This window comes from Acomys minous, assembly GCF_964271855.1.
Source record: "Acomys minous genome assembly, chromosome: 6".
Lineage (NCBI taxonomy): Eukaryota > Metazoa > Chordata > Mammalia > Rodentia > Muridae > Acomys > Acomys minous.
This window is the reverse complement of record NC_140487.1, coordinates 54,576,346-54,598,104: the sequence shown is the minus strand read 5'-3', so window position 1 is coordinate 54,598,104 and position 21,759 is coordinate 54,576,346. Positions and strand designations below refer to the sequence as shown.

General features: G+C 43.5%; 1 protein-coding gene across 3 annotated transcripts in view; it reads right to left on the bottom strand.

Moving 5' to 3' along the window:
* CPVL (carboxypeptidase vitellogenic like) overlaps positions 1-21,759 on the bottom strand; it is a 110,870-nt gene that overhangs the window by 23,622 nt on the left and 65,489 nt on the right. For all 3 annotated transcript variants that reach the window (XM_084786334.1, XM_084786333.1, XM_084786335.1), the window contains one exon: positions 7,392-7,574. In XM_084786334.1, the coding sequence (XP_084642460.1) occupies positions 7,392-7,574 (183 nt within the window). The remainder of the gene's footprint in view (positions 1-7,391; positions 7,575-21,759) is intronic.

The following is a 21,759-nucleotide window of genomic DNA, read 5'->3' as shown; positions in this document are numbered from 1 at the left end:
TAACACAAAATGGAAATACGTAAATCAAGCTCTTATCCCAATGTTTACATGGAGAATAATGTGTCAATAAATATTTTGAGTAAAGACACAAAAACGGAAATGATTAAATTATTTTCTTCAAGACGTTTAGTTTAATGATGTTTAAAACAGAAATATGTTGCTCGATCAGTTCATTAGTGTAGCTAGAAACCTGACAAATTTTTTTTTAAATCTTTCTCAGTGAGGAGTTAAAAGAACCTTGAGGAGAAAAATTCCTTGGGCCCAGGCCTAGCAGTGCAGGCCGTGATCCTGTCTACCCAGGAAACCGAGGCAAGAGGGTCACAAGTTTCAGGCCGGCCTCAACAATGTAGTGATGCCCTCTCTCAAAATAAAATAAAAAGCTGCTAAGGGTGTAGCTCAGTGGGAAGGCAACTGCCTGGCATACGTAAGACCCCAGCACTGAAACAACAACAACACAACCCAACAAATTGTCCTTGAGCTGGTGTGATGGTTCTGTGGCCTCAGCACAAAATGGCCTACTTGAGGCAGAGGAGTGAAAAGCAATGCAGATCCTTAAAGTTCACATTTGGAAAAGGACCAGAGAGATCTCAGCTGCTGCAGCAGCAGGGTACCCTGGACCTGGCCACGAGTTCAGAACAGCCAATGAAAAGTGACTAAGGCTCTGTGCGCCAGTTATAACATTAGTAAGAGCCCAGGGTAATGTCCGCATAGAGGCTGCTGTGATCTTGACAGCCCTTATTCTGGGGACTGCTTGTTATTCACAGTGTATTTCCCTGCCTCCCTCCCTCCCAATCTCTCCTCCACCTTCACCGCGACTTTTATTTTATGTATTTATATAGATATAGATGATGTAGACATGTAATATATAGATAATAAATAGATGATAGATAGATAGATAGCTAGCTAGCTAGCTAGATAGATAGATATCAGGTGCACGGACATGTATAGGTTGATACAGAGAGAATTGTGACACAATCCACATTGCTTTTCTTTCATTTATTTTCACTGTGTATGTGCATGTGCATGTTTGGCTGCAGAAACACCTGAGGAGGTCTTAGACAGGTTCCAGGAGGCAGGGCCTCTCTTTGTGCTAGCTGGCCGGAGAGATTCTTCTGTCTCTGACTCCCATGTCCCAGTGGGAGTGCTATTACTACAGACATACACTACCATGCCAGACATTTCGTATGGGTTCCATGGCGTAAACTCATGTTGTTAGGCTTGAGAGGCAAGCACTTTTACCCACTGAGCCATCTTCCCAGATGCCTACATTTCTTGCTAAATGAACACCCTTTGGACATTCATGAAAAGCAGATATTTCACATTTTTGTTAGAGGCCATATCAGAGACAATTTACTCCAAAGCCTGCATTGTACAGACATATGGAGGCTCAGAAATGCTGTGGCCCCAGGCTTCACAACTAGGCTGGGCCTGCTGCTGACAAAGCTGCAACCGCCAAAGACTTGTCCCCTCTGAGCAGAACCCACAGTGGGACAGAGAAGCATTCTCCCTCTGCCCTCTGAAGTCTTGCTGGGGCTGCAGTGGTGCAGTTGCATATGGGGACATGGAGGAGCTGGGATAAACCTCCTTCTCTCAACCCTAGGTGCCCCACTAGAAGGGCTGTCACAGTTGCAAGGGGACATTTTAGATACCCATGTAGAGACAGGTCTCCTTTGGTTTTTGTTGTTGTTTTTTGTTTCTTCGTTTTTTGTGTTTTAATTAAGATCCATGGTATTCTATAGAGCCTTGAGTTCTTTCTGAAACACACACACACACACACACACACACACACACACACACACACACACACACGTGTGTGTATGTGTATATATAATATATATATATTCTGTCTTATGTGTCTAATGTTCACAGCTGGAGTCAGTATTCATCATCAGGTGCGTTTTGGACTGTACTCCCATAGCTGAGCCTCACAGAGAATGCCTTTGTTTACGTGGGACCTCCTTTCCTTCCTCCAGTCCCCCCTCATCTCTAACAACCAGCCAGCAGCACCAAGTCACTGAGCAGTGGGATGGGGGGGGGGGGCAGCAGGTCCTCCCAGCATGCCCTAACTACACACATGCAGAATGCAGGTTCCCTGCTGCAGGCAAACCCTCCCTATAGTGAGCATGTGAGGGCCTCCTGCTTCTTCTGTTCCTCTCTTGGAAGCCAAGGAAGTGCCATTTTGTCTTTCAGTGTGTCTTGCATTCCCGGAAAGAGTCAGGTGGCTTAGTGTGATACCAGTCATGGGGTTCTGGCTGGTGGCCAACTTTTCCTCCTACCTCTATGACACACAGTGCCCTGAACATCAATCTGGCTTCCTAAGTTGGTAGATTTGTGCAAGATGAAAGAAGGACATGTGTGAAGTCTCAGGTAGTTCAGCAATTAGCAAGGCTGATGGGGGACGTGCAGTAACAGGTGGCTGAGGGGACTTGCATGTGCTTCTGAGATTTGCATCGCTAAGATCAGCACGGTGTGCCAGGGAGGTACCAGCCATCTGCCCTTCATAGCTCAGTGTGCTTATTTGCCCCCACGCATAAATATTAATACCTAGATTTCCCTTATGGGCTGGCTTTGAGTGAAAAATACTTTCTTAGATCCTGAATCTGACACTTAACAACTTTCCTTTGTTGCATGTGTTCCTGCAGGCAATCCAGGTAATGACAGTAAAGGAAGAAACGACAACATTCACTGTGAGTCAGGTAGCACTGTTTGTGCAGTGACACTGCTGAACCATCTCACAGGCTCCTGGCAGGAAGACAGAGGGACTTGTGGGAAATTCATAATCTAGGTACTGACTAATTACGCTTCTGGAAGTGACACTCTCCTGCCTTGCTTGGCCGCCTCCCTCTGCCATGAAGCATGTTTCTTTGTGCCCCCCTCTTCCAAGGGCAAGAAGGACATTAAATAAAGGTCCTACCTTTATGCTTTCATTTAACCTCAGGTCATATCTCCACAACACAGTCACGTGGTGTAGGGTTATAGTAACTGGGTATGTGTACGTGTGCACATGTGTGCACAAAATGTATTCCATAGCAGTCAGGTTAAGTGACATCTTAAAAGAATAAACAGCTGGGTTAAGTAACATGTTAGAAATAGAATAAAAATGTATAGTAAGCCAGAGGAAAGGTGGTAGGAATGTGAAATGTGAAAAAGAATGTGACATGAACATCCAACACCTAAGCACAGCCTTAGAAGGAAAAAAAAGACAGCAGAGAATGACCAGTCTGTGAAGGAATAGAGGCTGAGAATTATGTAACATTACAAAAAAAAAAACAAACAAGTCACTCAAGAAATCCAAGCAGGATGCACAGCCAGTAGCCTACTTAGGTTTCTGCTGCTAAGACAAGGACCATGGTCAAAAGCAACAAGGAGAGGGAAGAGCTTCCTTCAGCTTACACTTCCTGTAACCATGGATCACTGAGGGAAGTCAGGGCAGGAACTCTAGCCCAGAACTCGGAGGCAGGAAGTGGTACAGAAGCCATGAGGAGTGCTGCTTGCTTCCTATGGCTTCCTACTTTTCTTTCTTATGCATCCTAGGACCACATGGCCAGAAGTGGCATGACCCTCAGTCTGATGAAGCAGATGAGGGCATTTTCTCAAGTGTCATTCCCTCTTCCCAGATGTCTCTCTCTTGTATCAAATCAGAACAAAACAAAACAAAACAAACCCATTGAATGATGACAACAAAGACACTCAGATTAGTATAAGTTCAAATAGTAGACTTGCTGAAAAACAGCACACAGGAAATCTTGAAAGGCATTAAGCAGAAAAAAGCCAAAAACAAACAAAACAAAACAAAACAAACATGAGTCACCTTCAACACAGCATCAGAACGGCTAATGTCTTGACTCCTCATCAGAAGGGTGCAGGAGAGGACAAAAGTCGCAGCCTCCAGGAGCTCACAGAAAACAGTGAAACCCCACTTTGTGAGACATGGCCTTCCCAGTCAAGGCCAGCATTCCATTGCACTAGATACGAAGCTCACAGTCAAAGGCAATATCTCATTGCACTAGACATGGCCTTCCCAATCAAAGGCAATTGAGAAAGACACTTAAAGGCAAAAGTAGAGAGCATGTTGTCAGTGTACATTTCTAAAATAAATACTAAAGAATTTTTTGAAGGAACAAAAAATGCATGAAAGACTGGTGCTAGCTGGCAGGTTAATGTGTGGTGAATTCTCAGTGAGGACTGGCTGGATCAAATGCTGTAAATAATGCTGTTTAAACTAGACATAGAGTTGGGTTTTTAATGGCAAAAAAAGCAGGGGAGTAGGTAAAAACTAAAATATTCTGAGGCTCTCACATTCATCTGGAAAATAGTAAAATTCTAACTTATATTAGCAATAAGTAACTCTAGCATTCATATTTGCTAGTTTTGCTATAAAACAATTTCAGAAGAGTGATAGCTCACAAATGTATTGATGGAAAAACACAATGACATAAAACTCGAAGGAGTTAAAACTAAAGGAAACAGAAATATACATCCAAAGAAACAAATAGGAAACATATAACAAGAGAGTAGATTCTAAAACAAACAAACAAGAATCAGTGATTGCATTAAACGCAAATGTATGACTCCAAACTTAAAATATTGTCAAGATCCACAAAAAATAAAATAAAACCCATTATACCTCATAAAATGAGTATATCTTAAATATGATGCTATAAAATGACCCTGCGGGAAACGCTGATAAAAAAAGAAAGGTCTCCTATGTCGGAGGTGGTATAGTTCCACTATTAATAATCAAGTCAACTTTAAGATGAGCAGCATTACTACAGACAATGAGGGTAGAAAGGAAGATTTAGTGCCAGGAAGATGTAGCAAGGAGTCTATGGCTGTGCGCAGTGAACAGCACAAAGTAAAAGGAAAAATAGAACACACTTCAAGTATAGTGGCATATTTTAAGTGATCTCTCTTGTTAACTATGGGCAAGAAGAGGGTGGAGAGAGAGAGAGAGAGAAAGAGAGAGACAGACAGTGAGAGACACAGAGAGAGACAGAGACAAAGAGAGAAGAGAGACAGAGATAGAGACAGCAGGAGACAGAGAGGAGAGACAGAAACAGAGACAGAGAAGAGGGACAGAGAAGGCAGAGTAGGGAAATTGTTCTACGCAGCTATAAAGCCTACGACGCACAGCAACCAATCAGGGTTAAGATATACTTGAGGGTGCGAGACCAGATTTTCTTTGGCTAACCAGCAGCCATCCAATTGAACTTAAATTCCACTCATCCAGAGACAATTCATACATGCCTGGTTTTATAAACTTAGCCAAGTGCCCCATGGCTGGTGAGGTCACAGGGCCTTAGAGAAGAACATTCTACTGCCAGTTCTCTAAACTATTATAATTGCTAGCTACATTCTAAATATTTTACCTTATATCCACAGATAAATGTAACTTTGACACACCCCCATCAAAGAAGCTTCTTTTTTGTAGCAGATGGGGACATCACAGATCCATAACTGGTGAAGTGTAGAGAACACCTGACTGTGGGGTGCCCACTGACAACACAACCCCTACAACCTAAAGTTCAGGGAACATTGTAGAAAAGGGTGTGGAAAGAGTGTAAGAGCCAGAGGACCAGGACATCTGCAGTGTCTTCTATATAAGACAGGGAGTAACAGCCATGAGATCAACAATACGGTCACCTAAACAAGATGCACGTAATGACAATGACAGTTGACATTTCAACATAGATGGAGGAAACCTCACAAGGCCCCAATCTTGAAGAAGGGCTGAAGCCAATTGGTGGCTAATGAGAAAGGCTGAATCAATATCCTTCAGGGATGAGCCCTCCTTTAGGTTACGCAGTCTCATGTGATCAGCCTTAAATTCATATACATGAGCAGCACTAAACGGACTCAGCAGCTATATTTATGTATACACACACGTGTATGTGTTCTTGCATAACAATAATTAAAGAAGAGGTTGAATGTTTGAGAGGGAGTTGGGAGACACAGGAGTTGTAAGGGGACGGTGAGTAAAAGTGATGTAAATTCACAAAATAATCAGTGCAAAAACGTTTTTAAAAGACCTTGATTGGCATAAAAAGTATTACAACCAAAAACTGAATAATGTAGTTGCTTTAAAAGTATGCAGAAAATGTTTGCCAAAAATGATCATTTTGAGAGCCAGAAAGTAAGTTTTAAATGGCTGACAGTTTAAAGAACATGTCATCTTTTTAAACTGCAAACCTACAATAGAACATATCCCCTTCTGCTTATAGAAAAGGCAAGAATGGCAAAGTCAAAACGCTGGCCTATGAAGCACTGCAAATCAGTAAGCAATACAGTTTGAAACAACCCACTGGCTGAGGCAGATAAAATACAGTGGAAATTGTGAATACTTTAAGTCAATGAAACTATAATAAATCTTTGTGCAAACTTAAGGCCAAGCCTAACATACATATAACATACATTGTGTGCACATATAAAGTCAAAGCTAAAGCTTCATCTTCTAAGCTTCTATCTTAAAGAACTTTAAGATAGAAAACGACCTACAATAAAGATAGTAACACGATAAAAGCATAAATAATAAAATAAGAAACAAAAATATATAACAGAGAGATCAACAAAGGGAGCATTATTTCTTACTCGACATTAGTGATAGCATTGTTATGTCTCAGACAAGAGAGAAATAAATTATTAATATCACCACAGATCTTAAGAAGAACTAAGTGAAGGTTACAGGTGCCTATAGATTCTAAATTTTAGGTAAAATTGACTAGTTCATGAAAAAAAAAAAAAACACCTAAAGCCAATAATAACATTTTCTTAGAAACAGAAAAAAATACACTCATCTTCTGTTAGAGAAAGTGAATACACGATTTGAAATCTTTTCTTAAGGAAACCCTCGGGCCCAGAAGGCCTCCCCCATGCAGTTCGCTAACACTGGGAGCTACTAGTGGACACTGGGATGAGGATGCTCACCAAGGCATGTTACGAAGTCCACAAAGGACTTTTTCCACAACTTAAAGAGAAAATGAAGAGAAAAGAAAATTCCAGGAGGAAAGCTTGAGCCCTGAGTGAGGTCACTCTACCGGGGCAGCTAGCAAGAGATCTTGTTCTAGTTAGGCCTCCACATGGCTTATAAAAACATGTTCGCAGATGCTGGGAGGAGGTTGCAGTGAATTCTCCTCACATAACTGGCCAAGTTCCCTTTGATTCCCAAACACATTGGGATTTTCTCATTAATGATTCTCCTCTTTGAACTTCTCCAGTGTCTCAGACTTCTGTCTGCTGCCCTGACACCAGAGGCCTAGACTATGATTACAGGACCTTATCTTTTCTGCTGAAGGGAGGGCTGTAGAAGACATGTGTCCACATATTGGCTGTTCTGTGACTTTCCTTAAGGACAACCCACTCCCAAGACCTGTGTCCCCCAAGCGTTTGCATACCTGGTGGAATTTGTCTACGTTCCGCACGTAACCAGCCACTTCTTTGTCAGTTTTGAACATCTTCCAAACCTTCCTCTGCGCCTTTCTGTATTCCCTTGACCCATGCCAGTCCATGGTCATCAAGGAGCGCTCTGTCAGGACTGCTGCCACGATGATGTCCAGTTGACCGTTGTACAGCAGAACCTGCAACAAAGCCCAGGCCTCAGCAAGTATAGGATTCACAAGGGAAAGCAAGGGACAGAGAGGCAGGGGTGGCGGGAGGGGGGGGGGGCGGCAAATCCAAATCAGACATGGAAACCTGAGTTTTGGAGCCAGAGTCCCAAGAGGCCAGCCTTGCAGATCTGAAGCTCATTTACTCCCAGGTCAATATACATACCAACAACTTGAAAGAGCCTCTGGTCCTGTCTCAGCCAACACACACTTCCAAAGTTAACTCATGATAACCAACAGACACCTGTGTCCCAAGGGCAAGCAAAGAGGTTTTCCTGGACTCTGTACCGTGTTGATCTCTTTAGTCTCCAATTGGGCCTGAATGGAGGAGACCTTTCATTGAGTCCTCAAATTGGATTTTACTGTGTGTACTATCTCAGCCTTCTTAAAAGGTTTAAGAGCAACTTAAAAGTCGTGTGTGAGTGTGAGTGTGTGTGTGTGTGTGTATGTGTGTACATGTATGTGTGTGCATGTATGTGTGTATGTATGTGTGCATGTGTGTGTGTGTGTGTGTGTGTGTGTGTGTGTGTGTGTGTTCATGCAGGCATGAACAACTCGCTTGGCTGGCTAGAAGGAGGTTACATTTTAATGGAACCAAGGAATACCACACTTTGAATTTCATATCGCTCAGTCCTCCCGTGTCAGGTTTGCAGCAACAAGGGCTTCTTCAAGCAAGATGCAAATTCTCAAATTCATTGACTTCACAGCACTCCTAAGGCTTCTTTGCCTTATGACAGCCACTCATGCACAGTGAGGGAAGTCCTTCCTTTGAGAACAAATCTTTCCCTCTCACATGAATGCTGAGACTTTTTTTTTTCCTCCCCACACAACTCACAATAGAGTTTAGAAACATGGGTACTTTCTGTTCCCAGGAGCCATGTTTTGTGAAATGCACTCTAGATAAAGAAAGAATGAAAACTAAAATTCATGTAACTATGCTTGTTGAGACTCAATACAAACAAGAACTTAACAAAAGCCAGTATCCTGTAAGTGGTGAGAAGTGAAATGCACAATGTACAGGAGTTTTATGGGATGCTGTAAAGTCATTTACGTGAGTAGCTGAGCCACAAAGTGAGGTGGGCTACGCTTATCATAGATTTGAAATACAAATGCTGAAAGCCAAACATAAGCCACGTGACAATTACCTTACTAGATATATATACAAACATGTGTGAAATGAAAAGTTTGGAAAATACTGTGGTTCATTACTTTACACGGTAAAGACTTGAACCACACCCTTCTTTGTGTTTCCTCCTTTCTAATACTTCTGACGTCATTTTCATAGTACTAACAAGTTCATAATTATCATAAAGTGTTGCCATTTTATGCAATGAAGAAGTTTCCCTACACTCTGTGCAACTTTTGATCTACTCTCAGGCTCTGTTTTGTCCCAAGCAGAGACTTTTGGTTCAGTCTTCAAATTGCATATCAAGTGTTTTGATGCATTTGTTTCCATTACTGCATGGAACAGGCTTCCTAAAAGGCTTAAATGTAATTAAAAATCCCAGGACTTTGACACACTCCCAACCCTCAACCAGAGGTGGGATAGGATTCAGGCTAAGATGAAAGAGTCGGGGCCTCCACCGCAGGAACACTCGGCCTTTTATGTTGCTCGGTCACCATCGCCACCCCGCCTCCTACACAGGAACCCAAAGGGAAACGTCTTGATAGATTTAAGGCCATTTTAAAAGATTCGACTCAACTGAGCAATAAAATATTTGCATTGTTTATACAAAACACTGCCTCAAAGGCTCCTAGTACTTATGGCCTCTGCAAAGCCTCGGACAGCTGTTTCCATCAAAAGTATGGAAACAATTACATGTGATGGGTACCAGTGAACAAGGCTCAAATGCCTCACCATTCTCTGAAGGCCTCATTATGGCTAGCTAACGAGGATAATCACATACAAAGTAATCCTCCTTCCAGAGTTCCGTGCAAAGATGTGGATAAATTAGCAACTTGCCAGGGTGTCTGTGCATCTGGGCTGTCCATGGCCAGGCTATAGGCTAGCATCTTCTCTCGGAAGTGTCCCTGGTAGCTACATTTTTTTTTTTTTCTATCACCATCTCTTAAAAACCAGTGTAAGGTGGGTTCTTTTTGTTGTTGTTGTTGTTATTGGTCAGTTGTTTCTTTTTCCACTCTTAAGGGACAATAACAAAAGGCATAGCTTGCAGGCTTTCCTTCACAGCCTTGTAGCCCCTGTTTGCTGATCTGAACTGAGCCTGCCCACTCCTGAGCTGTTTTCCTTATTATTCCAAACTCTTCACAAACAAGAACACCAGCACTCTGGAACAAGGCAGTGAAGAGCCAAGATGCAGAATCCTGTGTATGAAGTGATGCAGAAGGCTCATTGGGTCACAGTGGGGGGAGAGTGGAGTAGGGGAAGGCAATGAATATCCTCCCTTATCAAAGCACAGCCAACACTTTGCAATTCTAAAAGGCTCACAAATCAAATGCAGAAAAAGAGAAATCAAGTAAATGCTTAAGAGAGGTCTAAATATTTTTTGCTAAACATGCTTCCGCATGTGTCATCGAGGGTATTTCCAGAGGCAATTGGCAGGTAGGTTGTTTTTCCTGAACATGAATGGGACCCACCAAGAGATTAGGGGCCCAGATAGAACAAAAAGTCAGGAAGAGTGGAAGCCTGTGAGCTGTTGCTCTATCATCTTCAGCAGATGCGGTGTGTTACTGCTGAGTCTCACAGACAACAGACTCTAATTATCCAGGTTTTCAATGCACGTTCATGCCGGTCCTTACCTGGGGGTGGGGTGGGTGGGATCTTTATCAGGCAACCTCTAGACTGAATGGGTGGGCAAGAGACCCTGGGATCCAGCCGCTGTGAGCAGAAAACCCAGGTACATGTAGTCTGGAAGTTATGAGCATGTCTACTCACATCCAGAGAGACACAGAAGTCTCGGGGTGGAGCCAGCCCCACACTCCTGCAGACAATGAAAGACATACATATGGGCTTTACCCATGTTGGCCCATAGGGATCTAACTCCATCTGTCCTAGACTGGGGAGCTTCCCAGGATTGGGACTTAGGGTGCTAAGTGCAGGAGAGTCATGTAAAAGCTCCACTGGGTGTGTGGCTGATTAAAGGAACAAAATCTAGAGACAAGGAGGAGAGAGAGAGAGATGTAAGCTTCTAGCTACACGTCCTTGTCAGCAGTGCATCAAATTAAGCAAGGAGAAAGGAAAGGTAGTGGAGTTGTTTTTCTAGAGATGAACCTGGCAGCACCCTGAACACCCCAGATGCCCACACTCCTGCCTGTCAGCTGTGAGAGGGACCAGGAGTAAAGGCATTCTTAGAGCCTTCCTTTGCTCTGTGGAGGGCTAGCTGGTTAGCTTAGTAAAACTGGTTGTTATGCCACACGATGGAAAAATGCTTATTATATGAAAAAATCAATCAAACACTGCATTTGTTTATACTCTTTAACTCCCATGTTTTTAAAACACATGCACGCTTTCAACTCAAGAAAGAATGAGGAAACATGATGGCAGTTTCAAGGCAGCCAAGGGATGTTTGACTTGTTCAGGCTTGGTTGGTGTTGAGTTTTTCAGTTCACGTGGTTACACTGCTGTCATAATGAAAAACTACATAACAGGCAGGGACACTAAGAGCAAGCCAGGTGCCTCAGTTCGACAAAGGGTTTGACTGGGGAAAGAACCTGCCAACTTATAGTGCTACCAGTCCCCAGTTGTCATAACAACTGGATAAAACAACTTTATTTTGGTTCTTAGAGAAATGTGAAAACTCATTCCAAAACTGAGGCATTTATGAGCATGGCATTTATGTGATCAGGATGACAGTTGTCATTTTATTTTTGATAAAAGGCAGAGAGTGGGCCAGTGAGGTGACTTGGCTAGTTAAGGGGCTTGCCATCAAGCTTTACCAACTGATTTTATTTTACTTTATTTTATTTTTTAATTAAATTTAAAAAAATTACATATACATTTATATTACTACACATATATACAATAAACTATCTATAGCAAGAAGGACCATGACACAATCAGGAATTATATAAATGTTACATTCACAGTGTTTTGGCTATTTGTATTTGACAGCCTTGAAGAAAACATCTTTCCTGTCTTGGTGCACCTAAATTTCTGAACGTAAATCAATCTCCATCACATACTGTCATTATCAACTTAAAACATCTATCTAGACCTAAAAACATCTTAACCCCTAAACAACTAAGCTTAATTGTAAAACTAAACTATCTGGTCTTCAACCCCATCAGAGACTTGAGAAAGAATAAAATTGATTTCCTGAGTATACAGGGAGTGCAAGTTAGTAGCTTTCCAAATGAGAAGATGACAAAGACAGTTTGCTACCTGAACAGTCATCCAAAACTCTCTATAACCTTGGACCGACTGATTTTAAACCCTGGAAGCCACACATGGAAGGCAAGAAATGACTTCATTTTAGAGCTCTCTTAGTATAACCATGTGTCCTGTGGCACAGTCAACCATGTGTACACAGATACACAGATAAATAAAAATATAAATAGTTGGAAAGACACAGCACAGGAAACATGCTTTCATCTCTATTCTGAGGTACATTCCTCTACATGCGGCTTCTTGAGGCAAAGGCTAAGCATATGGCCACTGTGTTGCTAAGGAAGCCATGAGTGTGTGAGGTGCTGGGTGAGTCCTTCAGAAAACAAGCCAGTCCCTCTAAACCAGAAAGTACTGATTCCCACGACTAAGTGATCAGTGTCACCAAAAGCCCCTGAAAACTGAAGGGGGTGAGTGTGAAAGCCACTTCTTGTCTCCATCAACAACCTTGAGCAGCTTGCCCACCCGCCCTGAGGGGCTCCTCTCAGTCATGTCTCTCTTCCTATGGACAAGAATGCATGGAAGCATTATTCCCAGGTGGTGACAGGGTCTCATTCCTGCCATAGGGGGTGACCTTCTTTGGGTTTTTTAAAAATAATTTTGTTTTAGTATATATCCATTATAAAAATCATAGGTTTCATTAAGACATGTCTGTATAAGTACATTATGTGTTCATATTTACCCCCGCATCACTCTCTCACCCTCTCCTTCTTACTTCTCTCTGTTCTACTTTCATGCCATATGTATGGTGTGTGTGTGTGTGTGTGTGCGTGTGTGTGTGTGTATACATTACATAATGTATATATACAAACACACAAACATATATGTACATATATACACACATATACACACACGTATATATAAACCTACAAGGTACATACGAAAGAAAACATCTGATATTTATTTTCTGAGTGTAGTCTTTTTATGACATGATTTGTATTCAATCAATCTTCCTGAAAGTGCCAAAATTTTCTTCTCCTTTCTGGCTCAATATAACTTATATATAATATATATATATATTCATTCCACATTTGCTTTATCTGTACATGTGTTGATGGACATGCAGGCAGAGTCCATAATTTCACTGTTGTAGAAAATGCTTCAATAAACATGGATGTACAAGTACCTCTGTAGGATGCTCACTTTGGATTATGTACCCAGGTGTGGTACAGTTGGGCTATATGATAGTTCTATTTTTAGCTTTCTTGGGAACCTGCATAATGACTTCCTAATAGATGTACCAGCTTATTCCCTAAAACAATATATAATGTTCCATTACCAATACCACCCAATCCTTGATCACCAGCACTAGTTCTCAGTTTTATTTTTTGTGATGACCATTCTCATGGAGGAAAATGGAATCTTCACATAATTTTTGTTGTTGTTGTTGTTGTTGCTGCTGCTGCTGGTGGTGGTGGTAATGGTGGTGGTGGTGTGTGATTGTATGTGTAGAAAGAATCTCTTATGTCTGTATGGAAGCATGACCTGTCAATAAAAATTTAATGGCCTATAGCTGAGACAGGAAGTTGGAGGTGGGATGTCCAGCAGGCAGAAAGGACTCTATGATAGAGCCAGGCGTGAGAGATTGGCCCGAGAAGATGTGACAACAGATGCGTGGTACCTGAGCAGAGGTACCAGCCACACGGCAGAATGTAGGTTAGTATATACATATAACAATATATTTATATATAGAGAGATTATATATAGATAATATAGATTAAGTATAAATTACATATTAAATACAAACTTTAAGTTGTGAGCTAGTCAGAGAAGAGCCTAGCTATATGGTCTAGGTATTTGAAAATATATATATTTCAAATCTCATGAGTCTTTATTCTAGGGGTTTGGGGCCAGGAGGACACACACACACACACACACACACACACACACACACACACACACACACATACACACACACACACACACACACACACACACACACACACACCATGTGTGTGAGTGTGAAAGAGGGGGGGAGGGAGCGCACATGTGTATGTAGGTGTACACAGACATGTGAGAGTCAAAGGACAACTCTGAGTCTCATTCTTCAGGCACTGTCTACTTTTTTGTTTGTTCCTTCTTTGTTTTTTATTAAGACAAGCTCTCTCACTGGCCAAGTAATGAGGCTAGCTGGCCAGCAGGTCCTAGAAATCTTCCTGTCTCCATGTCCCTAATGCTGGGATTGCAAATGTCTGTCTACCTTCCCATATAGTTTGTTTATATTGTGGATATTGAACATTTTTTTCATAGATTTCTTGGACATGTGAACTACTGTTGGGCATTGTCTGTTCCATTCTTTTGACTGTACATTGGCTGAACCAATTTCTGGAGTTAAATTTTGGAGTTCTTTATGTAATGTAGATATTAATCCTCGATCAGATGTATGTGAGCAATGATTGTCTCCCATTCTGTAGGTTGTCTCTGTATTGTAATGATTTCCTTTGATCTGTGGACGCTTTTCAATTTCAGTGTCCCACTGGTCATTTCTTGCTATTATTTCCTGTGCTACTGGGGTCAGGGTTTTTGGAAGTCCTTGACTATACCTACATCCTGAAGCATTTTCCTGTGTTTTCACTTAAGCAGTTTCAAAGCCCCTGTCTGTGGTCCTCCTGGGGCCGCTGCGGAATACCATGAGCTGCTGGAGGAAGGGACTCTCTATATGCTTGCTGGGCCTGCCCTGCTCCCTACCCCAATACAATCTGCCGATGCCTATGTGGTGCATAGCCCACTGTACAGCTCTCTGTCATGTTACATGGAATTACATGCTGTTTTGTCTAGCCATGTCCACTCTGATTTCCCTTGGTAACTATGGGTAACCATTGGACAGAGCACCTCGGAGACTGTCGCTCATAGTTTCCTCCCCTACAGGAAGAACTGGCAAATGAACTAAGATAAAAGACTCAAAGCTCTTCACTTACAACTTGGGCAACCAGACACAGGGCACTCCGAACTGTGTACAAGCTCTCTACCCTGTGTAAATGTCCCAACCCTCTTTGGTTCCTTTCCTTTTTCATCCCAGTCCTTCATGGGTTCTGAGAATTTTATGATCCATTAATATCTCTCAACCAAATACTCCCATGTTTCCACTGCTAAAAATTGCAAAATCTGGATGCATACAGTGCCATTCATGCCCAAAAGCTGAGACCAGAAGCACCAAGACGTGACTGGTAACCTCACAGAGACTCTCTATGCTTCTCTGGGCACAGACATGGTGTCACCCACACAGCAGACGTGAGAATCGATGAGAACCAGTTACTCAGTGCTCCCAGTACGAAGCCTGGTGTGCAGTAGTTCAGAGTGTTGGCTCCCTCTTCTCCAGTGTGCTGGTTAGCTTGCAACGGCTTGAAAGGAGCCCTCAAGCCCTTCTAAAGTAAACGTTCATAATCCGTGATGATTTTCAGACAAGAGTCATTTCAGAAGAAATTCCAACACAGTGCTGCGGCAGGAGGACATGCAGCCAGGATAACTCTGTACTCACACACTAACCTTCTGAGAGAACAACTTTCCAATACTCACTTTATGCACATTGGTCATAGCACTTCAGAGCCATAAATTATTAAATTATTACTCTGAAAGCACTTCAAAGTGCAGAATTCAAGATCACAAGCAATCTCCCCACGTTGAATGACACGCAAGTGTGGCAAATGACACAGCTTAAAAAAGAAAAATCTTGACCAATGCTAGAACCCACTTTGGTTCTGTTGTAGGAAGTGCGTCAAGCATCTTAAAGGACTCTCAGAAAGCAAGTGTCATTGAATCAACTTTAGATGCAAGGTGGCTAAAGTTCAGGTCTGCCCATGCCTAGCCCACACTTCTAATAAGTCTCCTCCATAGTGTGTCGCTGTCAAAGGCCACTTTTTACAGATACGAAGTCAAACTCAGGGTAAATATAAACCTTTGGAATGAAGAATGCCTGCTTGTAGTTAACATCATAGGCTCTGCCTGGGTTTGCTTGCTAGCTCTGTACTAAATAGCAGATTTGCCTCAACTAAGCCACCAGGCCCATCCACCAACATTTCCACACCCATAACATGGTATAAAGGCACATAACAATCGAGTGAATCAGGAGATCTATTCACATAGTGCCCACAGCATCCCAGGCATGGAAAAAAACAATGAACATTTTGGTAATAATCTCATCACAGCCACCTTTGGAGCAAAATACGAAGCAGCTCAGTATTTTCCAAATGAAATATGTGGCTAGCGCCGTAAGGGTTAGAATCTGACACAGATGTGCTGGACCACAATATGACAGCTAACGGCAGGGGCTCGTAAAGGCCCCCCGTGAAATGTGCAGACAGACGTCCTGAACGTTAGCGCTGGCCTTATCAACCAGGCCAGTGCTTACTCAGTGAGCTCTGATATGTCATTAACTCATGCTGAGCCCTTGGTTGCTCCTGGAACAATAGAATTTCTATAGTTCCGAGTTTTGGGGAAGGTCAACTCATACATAAAAGTCTTCTGTAACCTGAAGAGCAGGGTCCTACCAACGTCATTGTTACTCTTTCTCAAGTGCAAAGGCAAGCATAAAATATGTACTCTACTCTAGTACAGAGGTAAGTATTGGCTGCTTGAGGCCCACACTCATCAACATCACCCGTGGCAGCAGGAACACGAGGTAGGTGTTCATCACAGTTCAGTCCAGCCAGGAGGCAGAGAGTGAGGCCAGAATGCCAGAATAGTGCATTACCTTCAATGACCCATCATCGTACTGACTTATTTCTGCCATCCAGGCCCCATGTCCCAAAGGCCCCACAAGCTCCAAAATTAGTGCCACCAGCCGTGGAATGAGAAACCAGACCATGTGAGGGACATTTTAGATTCAAGCCATTAACACCTCTTGCCAAACTCTAACCCACAGTGCCATATGGTTAGGAGGAAGAGCCTTTGGACCTGCAGGCAGTTGAGCACTCCGTCCATCTGGACGGAAGGGAGGAGGCGGCCTTTTGTGTGAGATGGAGCCGCTGAGCGCACTCTCGCTTCGACATGTGCTGCAGTGTTCCTTTGTTTGATTGTTCAATCAGCTCATGCTTGTCCAGCAGACAAATATTTATATGAGCAGCGGAGGGGCCAAGCACCTGGGAACAGACATACAAAGGGGGCGACCCTTGTCCTGACGCAGCTGACGTTCCTGAACTTTGCAAAGCAGTGAGCAATCGGGAGAGGAAAGGCAAGCTCGCTCTTTCATCCTTGATGTTTTCCTCAGAAGAGAGGCCAACAAAAGTCAGCTTCACTCCGGCCTTTTCTGAGAGGCTAGTTATTTTAGCAAGTGAAACCATAAACATTTGCAGTCCTCAAAGTACATAAATCAACAGTTCACTCAGGGATCACCTCTCTCAGCAGGAAAACTGCTTTCTCCTCTATGGGGCAGAACCAGATCAGAGAGGTTTTGTAGGGTCTAAGTCTCAAGGGCGTAGCCAGATACCTTGGAAGGGCACCCCACAGATCCATCCAGAGAGGATCCATGCTCTCTCAACCTAGACTTTGCCTCAACTAAATTAGGGGTGCCACAAAAAACCAAAGCGAAAAGGGAGACGTGTGCTCTAAATGTAGCTTCTATAACTTAGAAGGGACTTGATGCAGAACTGTACGCAAAGGTTCATTTTGACATATTTTTATTGCCACCAATATATAAGGGCCAGGTAGAAAATAAACGACATGAGCCCACCTTACAGACCTAAACTTTACCTGTCTGAGTTGTAAGTGCGAATAGGCAAAACAAAACATGCACTGCCAACAGACAGCACAAAGCTTTTCTCCTTATGTTCCTGTTGCTTGTCCTCTCACTAGGAAAATTACAGAAATGCTGCTGGAGGCAGCTCGGGCCTCTTGGTACAATGGGAGAGCCAACTGGGCTTTTTGTGTGAAGGGTGGATTTTTGTTGTTGCATTTTTCGATGAAAGATTTATGCTTGCGTTTTGGCCCAGTCACAATACATCATAATGCTTTGCAGACAAACTTATGCTCTTTTCCCAATGATCTAGTGACCTTAATCTCTACCGTTTTGTGGTTTCCTGTTTGGGGAAATGATTGAACAGAAGCCTAAGCTATCCCAGGCTGCACAGCATTCCCTGCGGGCCTCTGTCTGTCTTCCTTTTGAATGTTCCCCTGTTCGCTAATCAAAAAAAAAAAAAAAATCTTTTTAAAAAGAAACTTTCCCTACAGATGCTAAATCATTGAATCCCCTACAATGCAGCCCTCCACACTTCCTTTTCTGGCTGATTTTCTTATCATTTTTTACTGCAGTCTCTGAGGTGGCTGAGAGTTCTTTCTGCTTGAAGCAATTAGCAGGATCCACTGGTGCCTTGCCTTTAAGCAGAGAGAATTAATTGCGCTAATATCCAGCTCAACATAGCATAATTCCCAAAGGTTTCTCAAACACTGAGAAGCAAAAGAAAAACTTTCATTCACCAAGGAGTAGAACATTTAAGAACTGTTCTGACTGGAGGCAGAGCTATTTCCATTTCTTGGACAAAGACTTGCCTCCAATGGTCATGGCTGCCAACCTTGGCCCTTCTCCTACCTCAGTTTTGCAGGAACTCGAGGGTGTACGCCACAGGAAGTCTGAGTCACCAAGGTTACCTGGAAAGGACTAAGGCAGAAGCTTGATGCAATTGTCGAACCAAACAGTAGTCAAATCTGCAACCATGCCATTCTTAAAATGTGAGATTTTGCTTCCAAGTTTGGTAAAAGGGAAGAGAAAGAGGCAGGGAAAAGGGGGCTAGGAACAGAAGAGTGAAGAAAAGTGATCCTGGAGCAAGAGGCTTGAGTGGTGTCCAGTGATTTCACAAACAGTGCCTTTCAGAAAAAAAAAAAAAGGGATTGCCGCTGCTCACGACCTCATGCTAAATAGCTGAGCTGCTTGTGGAAGAGAGTGAGAAGCAGACCAGTTTGAGAAGCATCCAGAAAGCCAACATTCCAACACAGGGATCCTATAGGAAACTTCAGCTTCCTGGAGCCGCACAATGTAAAGCATGTTTGATAATGACCCAGGTTTGTGTTGGTGTAAGGACTTTGAATATCAAAGTCCTGGTGGTCCAATCTAGTGGTCATCTTCTCTCCTTCTTGATCACTTGCCCCTCAAGACTGTCCACTGACCACTATCAATAAATGCGCGTGAATGAGCTGGACACACCTCAGGAGTAAGCTTCCCCAGTCTCCCACACAGATGCGCAGTCTCCCACACAGAAAAGGGTTGCCTTCCTGGTTGCCAGAGGTCAACTTCAAGGTCATGGTCAAGGGCCAACTTCAAAGGCTGCAATAGGTTTGCCAATATCATTACCCTTCTAAAAGGAGACCAAGGAGCCAATTTCTTCCCACATCATTAAATGTATTTAATTAACATGTATACATTTGCACACAAACTAACCAACCAGAAACAGCCCTGCAAAAAGAAATGCTCAGCTTTCTGGGTAGTTAAATTTGTAGTATCAATCTGCGTTGTTAATAGAGTAGTTAGTGGGTGCTAAAAACGTGGCCAGTGCAAACTCTGTAAGTCCAACATACACACAGAATTTTAAGTTTTTTTTGGTACAAAGTAACCAATGTGAAATACCTCAATGACTTATTAGTGTTTACTGAAACCCGATATAACATTTTATATATGTGTGTACATCTCATTATATATAACATGTTATATTTATACAGTTAATTAGGGTCAGTAGATTACAAAAATTCATTTCATTGCTGCTCACATTTTTAATGTACCTCCCAGAAAATCTAAATGATATGTGCGGCTTGCATTCTATTTCAGTTATAAGGCACTTGTATGCTCTTGTTACGTTTATAATGTAAAGAACCAATTCCTCTGCCATAGCTGCCAAACGACAGAGGCAGCTTTCAAGGTTAAATCTGCAGGATCATCAAGCTAGACTAAGGCAACTGAAGACATGGCAGTTTAGGGGCACAGCAGCTACTCCCAGCGATGTGTGCCAAAACAAAGCTTGTGCACATGTACTCGTGTGCATGCGCACGCAGGCGCACGCGCGCGCGCGCACACACACACACACACACACACACACACACACACACACACACACACACACACACACCTGCACATCATCGACTCCCCCTGACCCTCTGATTCAAAAGCAATGGTATTGTTAGCCACAGAGAGGCTTCCCCAGGATGGCGAGAGAAGCAAACCTACGGTGCGCCTTTGGGAAGGGAGGCCCACATCCCAGCTAGAGTTGCCCCCGGGTGACAGGGGACAGAAGCATGGCTTTGCTGAGGGAGAAATCCTAAGCGGCCTGCAAAAGAAACACCGAAACTCTCAAAAGTAGTAGGGAGAGTGGAAGGGGGTTTGTCCAATGGTCAGTGAGCAGAACGTTCATGGGTTGCAGACCACCATGGGCGCTGGCTGCCCCACAGGCGTTCTCTTCTCTTACAACACACTCGCCTTTCAGTTTGAGAGGAGTCTAGTTCTCTGCAAGTGGAGGCTGCTTTGTCCTGTGCTTACAAGGGACTGAGCTTGAGAGGAAGCAGGCATCCCTCCAAAGGGCCAGAGAAGTCACTTCCAGGAGCCCTGCTCCCTTCTGTAGAGATCAGTCCCGAGAGCCCACCCAGGAGGGCAGCGAAGTTAAGGAAACCGTGCTACCTTCGTTACAAAAGAAAGCAAGTAGCTGACTTTTCCTTATCAAGCAGAAGGGTTTTATATCCACCGGAAAGCCCAGTGTCAGTCAGGTACAAGAGCCTCTTCCCGCACTCTCAAAGGCTCTATTCATCAAAGCCTCCCCATTAGCTTGCAATTAGGTTTTGGGTGGCTCGCTTCCTTCTAAAAGGACAGCTCCCTTATTTTGAGAATAAAGCCACCCTTTCCTCATTCTTTCTAGAAAATGTCAAACAGGCTGAAAAGATGGCACAAATCACTGTAACAAATACGGAGACTGACTGGGGGCTGCAGAGACAAATTGAGCGGTGGAGTGATAAGAGGCCACTGGCGGGGACAGAGCAGGAAAATCAGGCCAGGAAGGTCAGGGCCACATCCCCAGGGTTCAGCTTTCATTCAGTCACGCGTCACATAGCAGTCCCACCTTTGACTGTCCTCCTGTGACAAGACTGGTTTGCAATAACAATGGCAGCAATATTAATAACAGATTGGCCCACAGCAAGGATGAGGTTGAGAGACTCCCACAGCGTAGGAGGCTGGACAAATTCTCGGTCAGTAAAATCCTCCTAGGAAGAACCATACAGGTTGCTGTCATGGCTTCTTCCTTGGGGAGGGGAAGTATGGGAACCCTGTTTTCTCCCCCTTCTATAGGCCAGAGCCAGCGGCCACTGAATTAAGTTATGGGTTCTCAGCTAGGGTAATGATGATGGTGATGATGGTGATGGTGTTGATGATGGTGATGGTGGTGGTGGTGGTGATGGTGATGGTGGTGGTGGTGGTGGTGGTGGTGGTGGTGATGGTGGTGGTGGTGATGGTGGTGGTGGTGATGGTGGTGGTGGTGATGGTGAGGGTGGTGATGATGGTGGTGGTGGTTGTGGTGGTGGTGGTGATGGTGGTGATGATGGTGTTGATGATGGTAATGGTGGTGATGGTGGTGGTGGTGGTGATGGTGATGGTGGTGATGATGGTGGTGGTGGTGGTGGTGGTGATGATGGTGGTGGTGGTGGTGGTGGTGATGATGGTGGTGGTGATGATGGTGGTGGTGGTGGTGATGTGGTGATGGTGTTGATGATGGTGATGGTGGTGATGGTGGTGATGGGGGTGATGATGATGGTGGTGATGATGGTGGTGGTGGTGGTGGTGGTGGTGGTGGTGATGGTGGTGATGATGATGGTGACGGTGTTAATGACGGTGATGGTGGTGGTGAT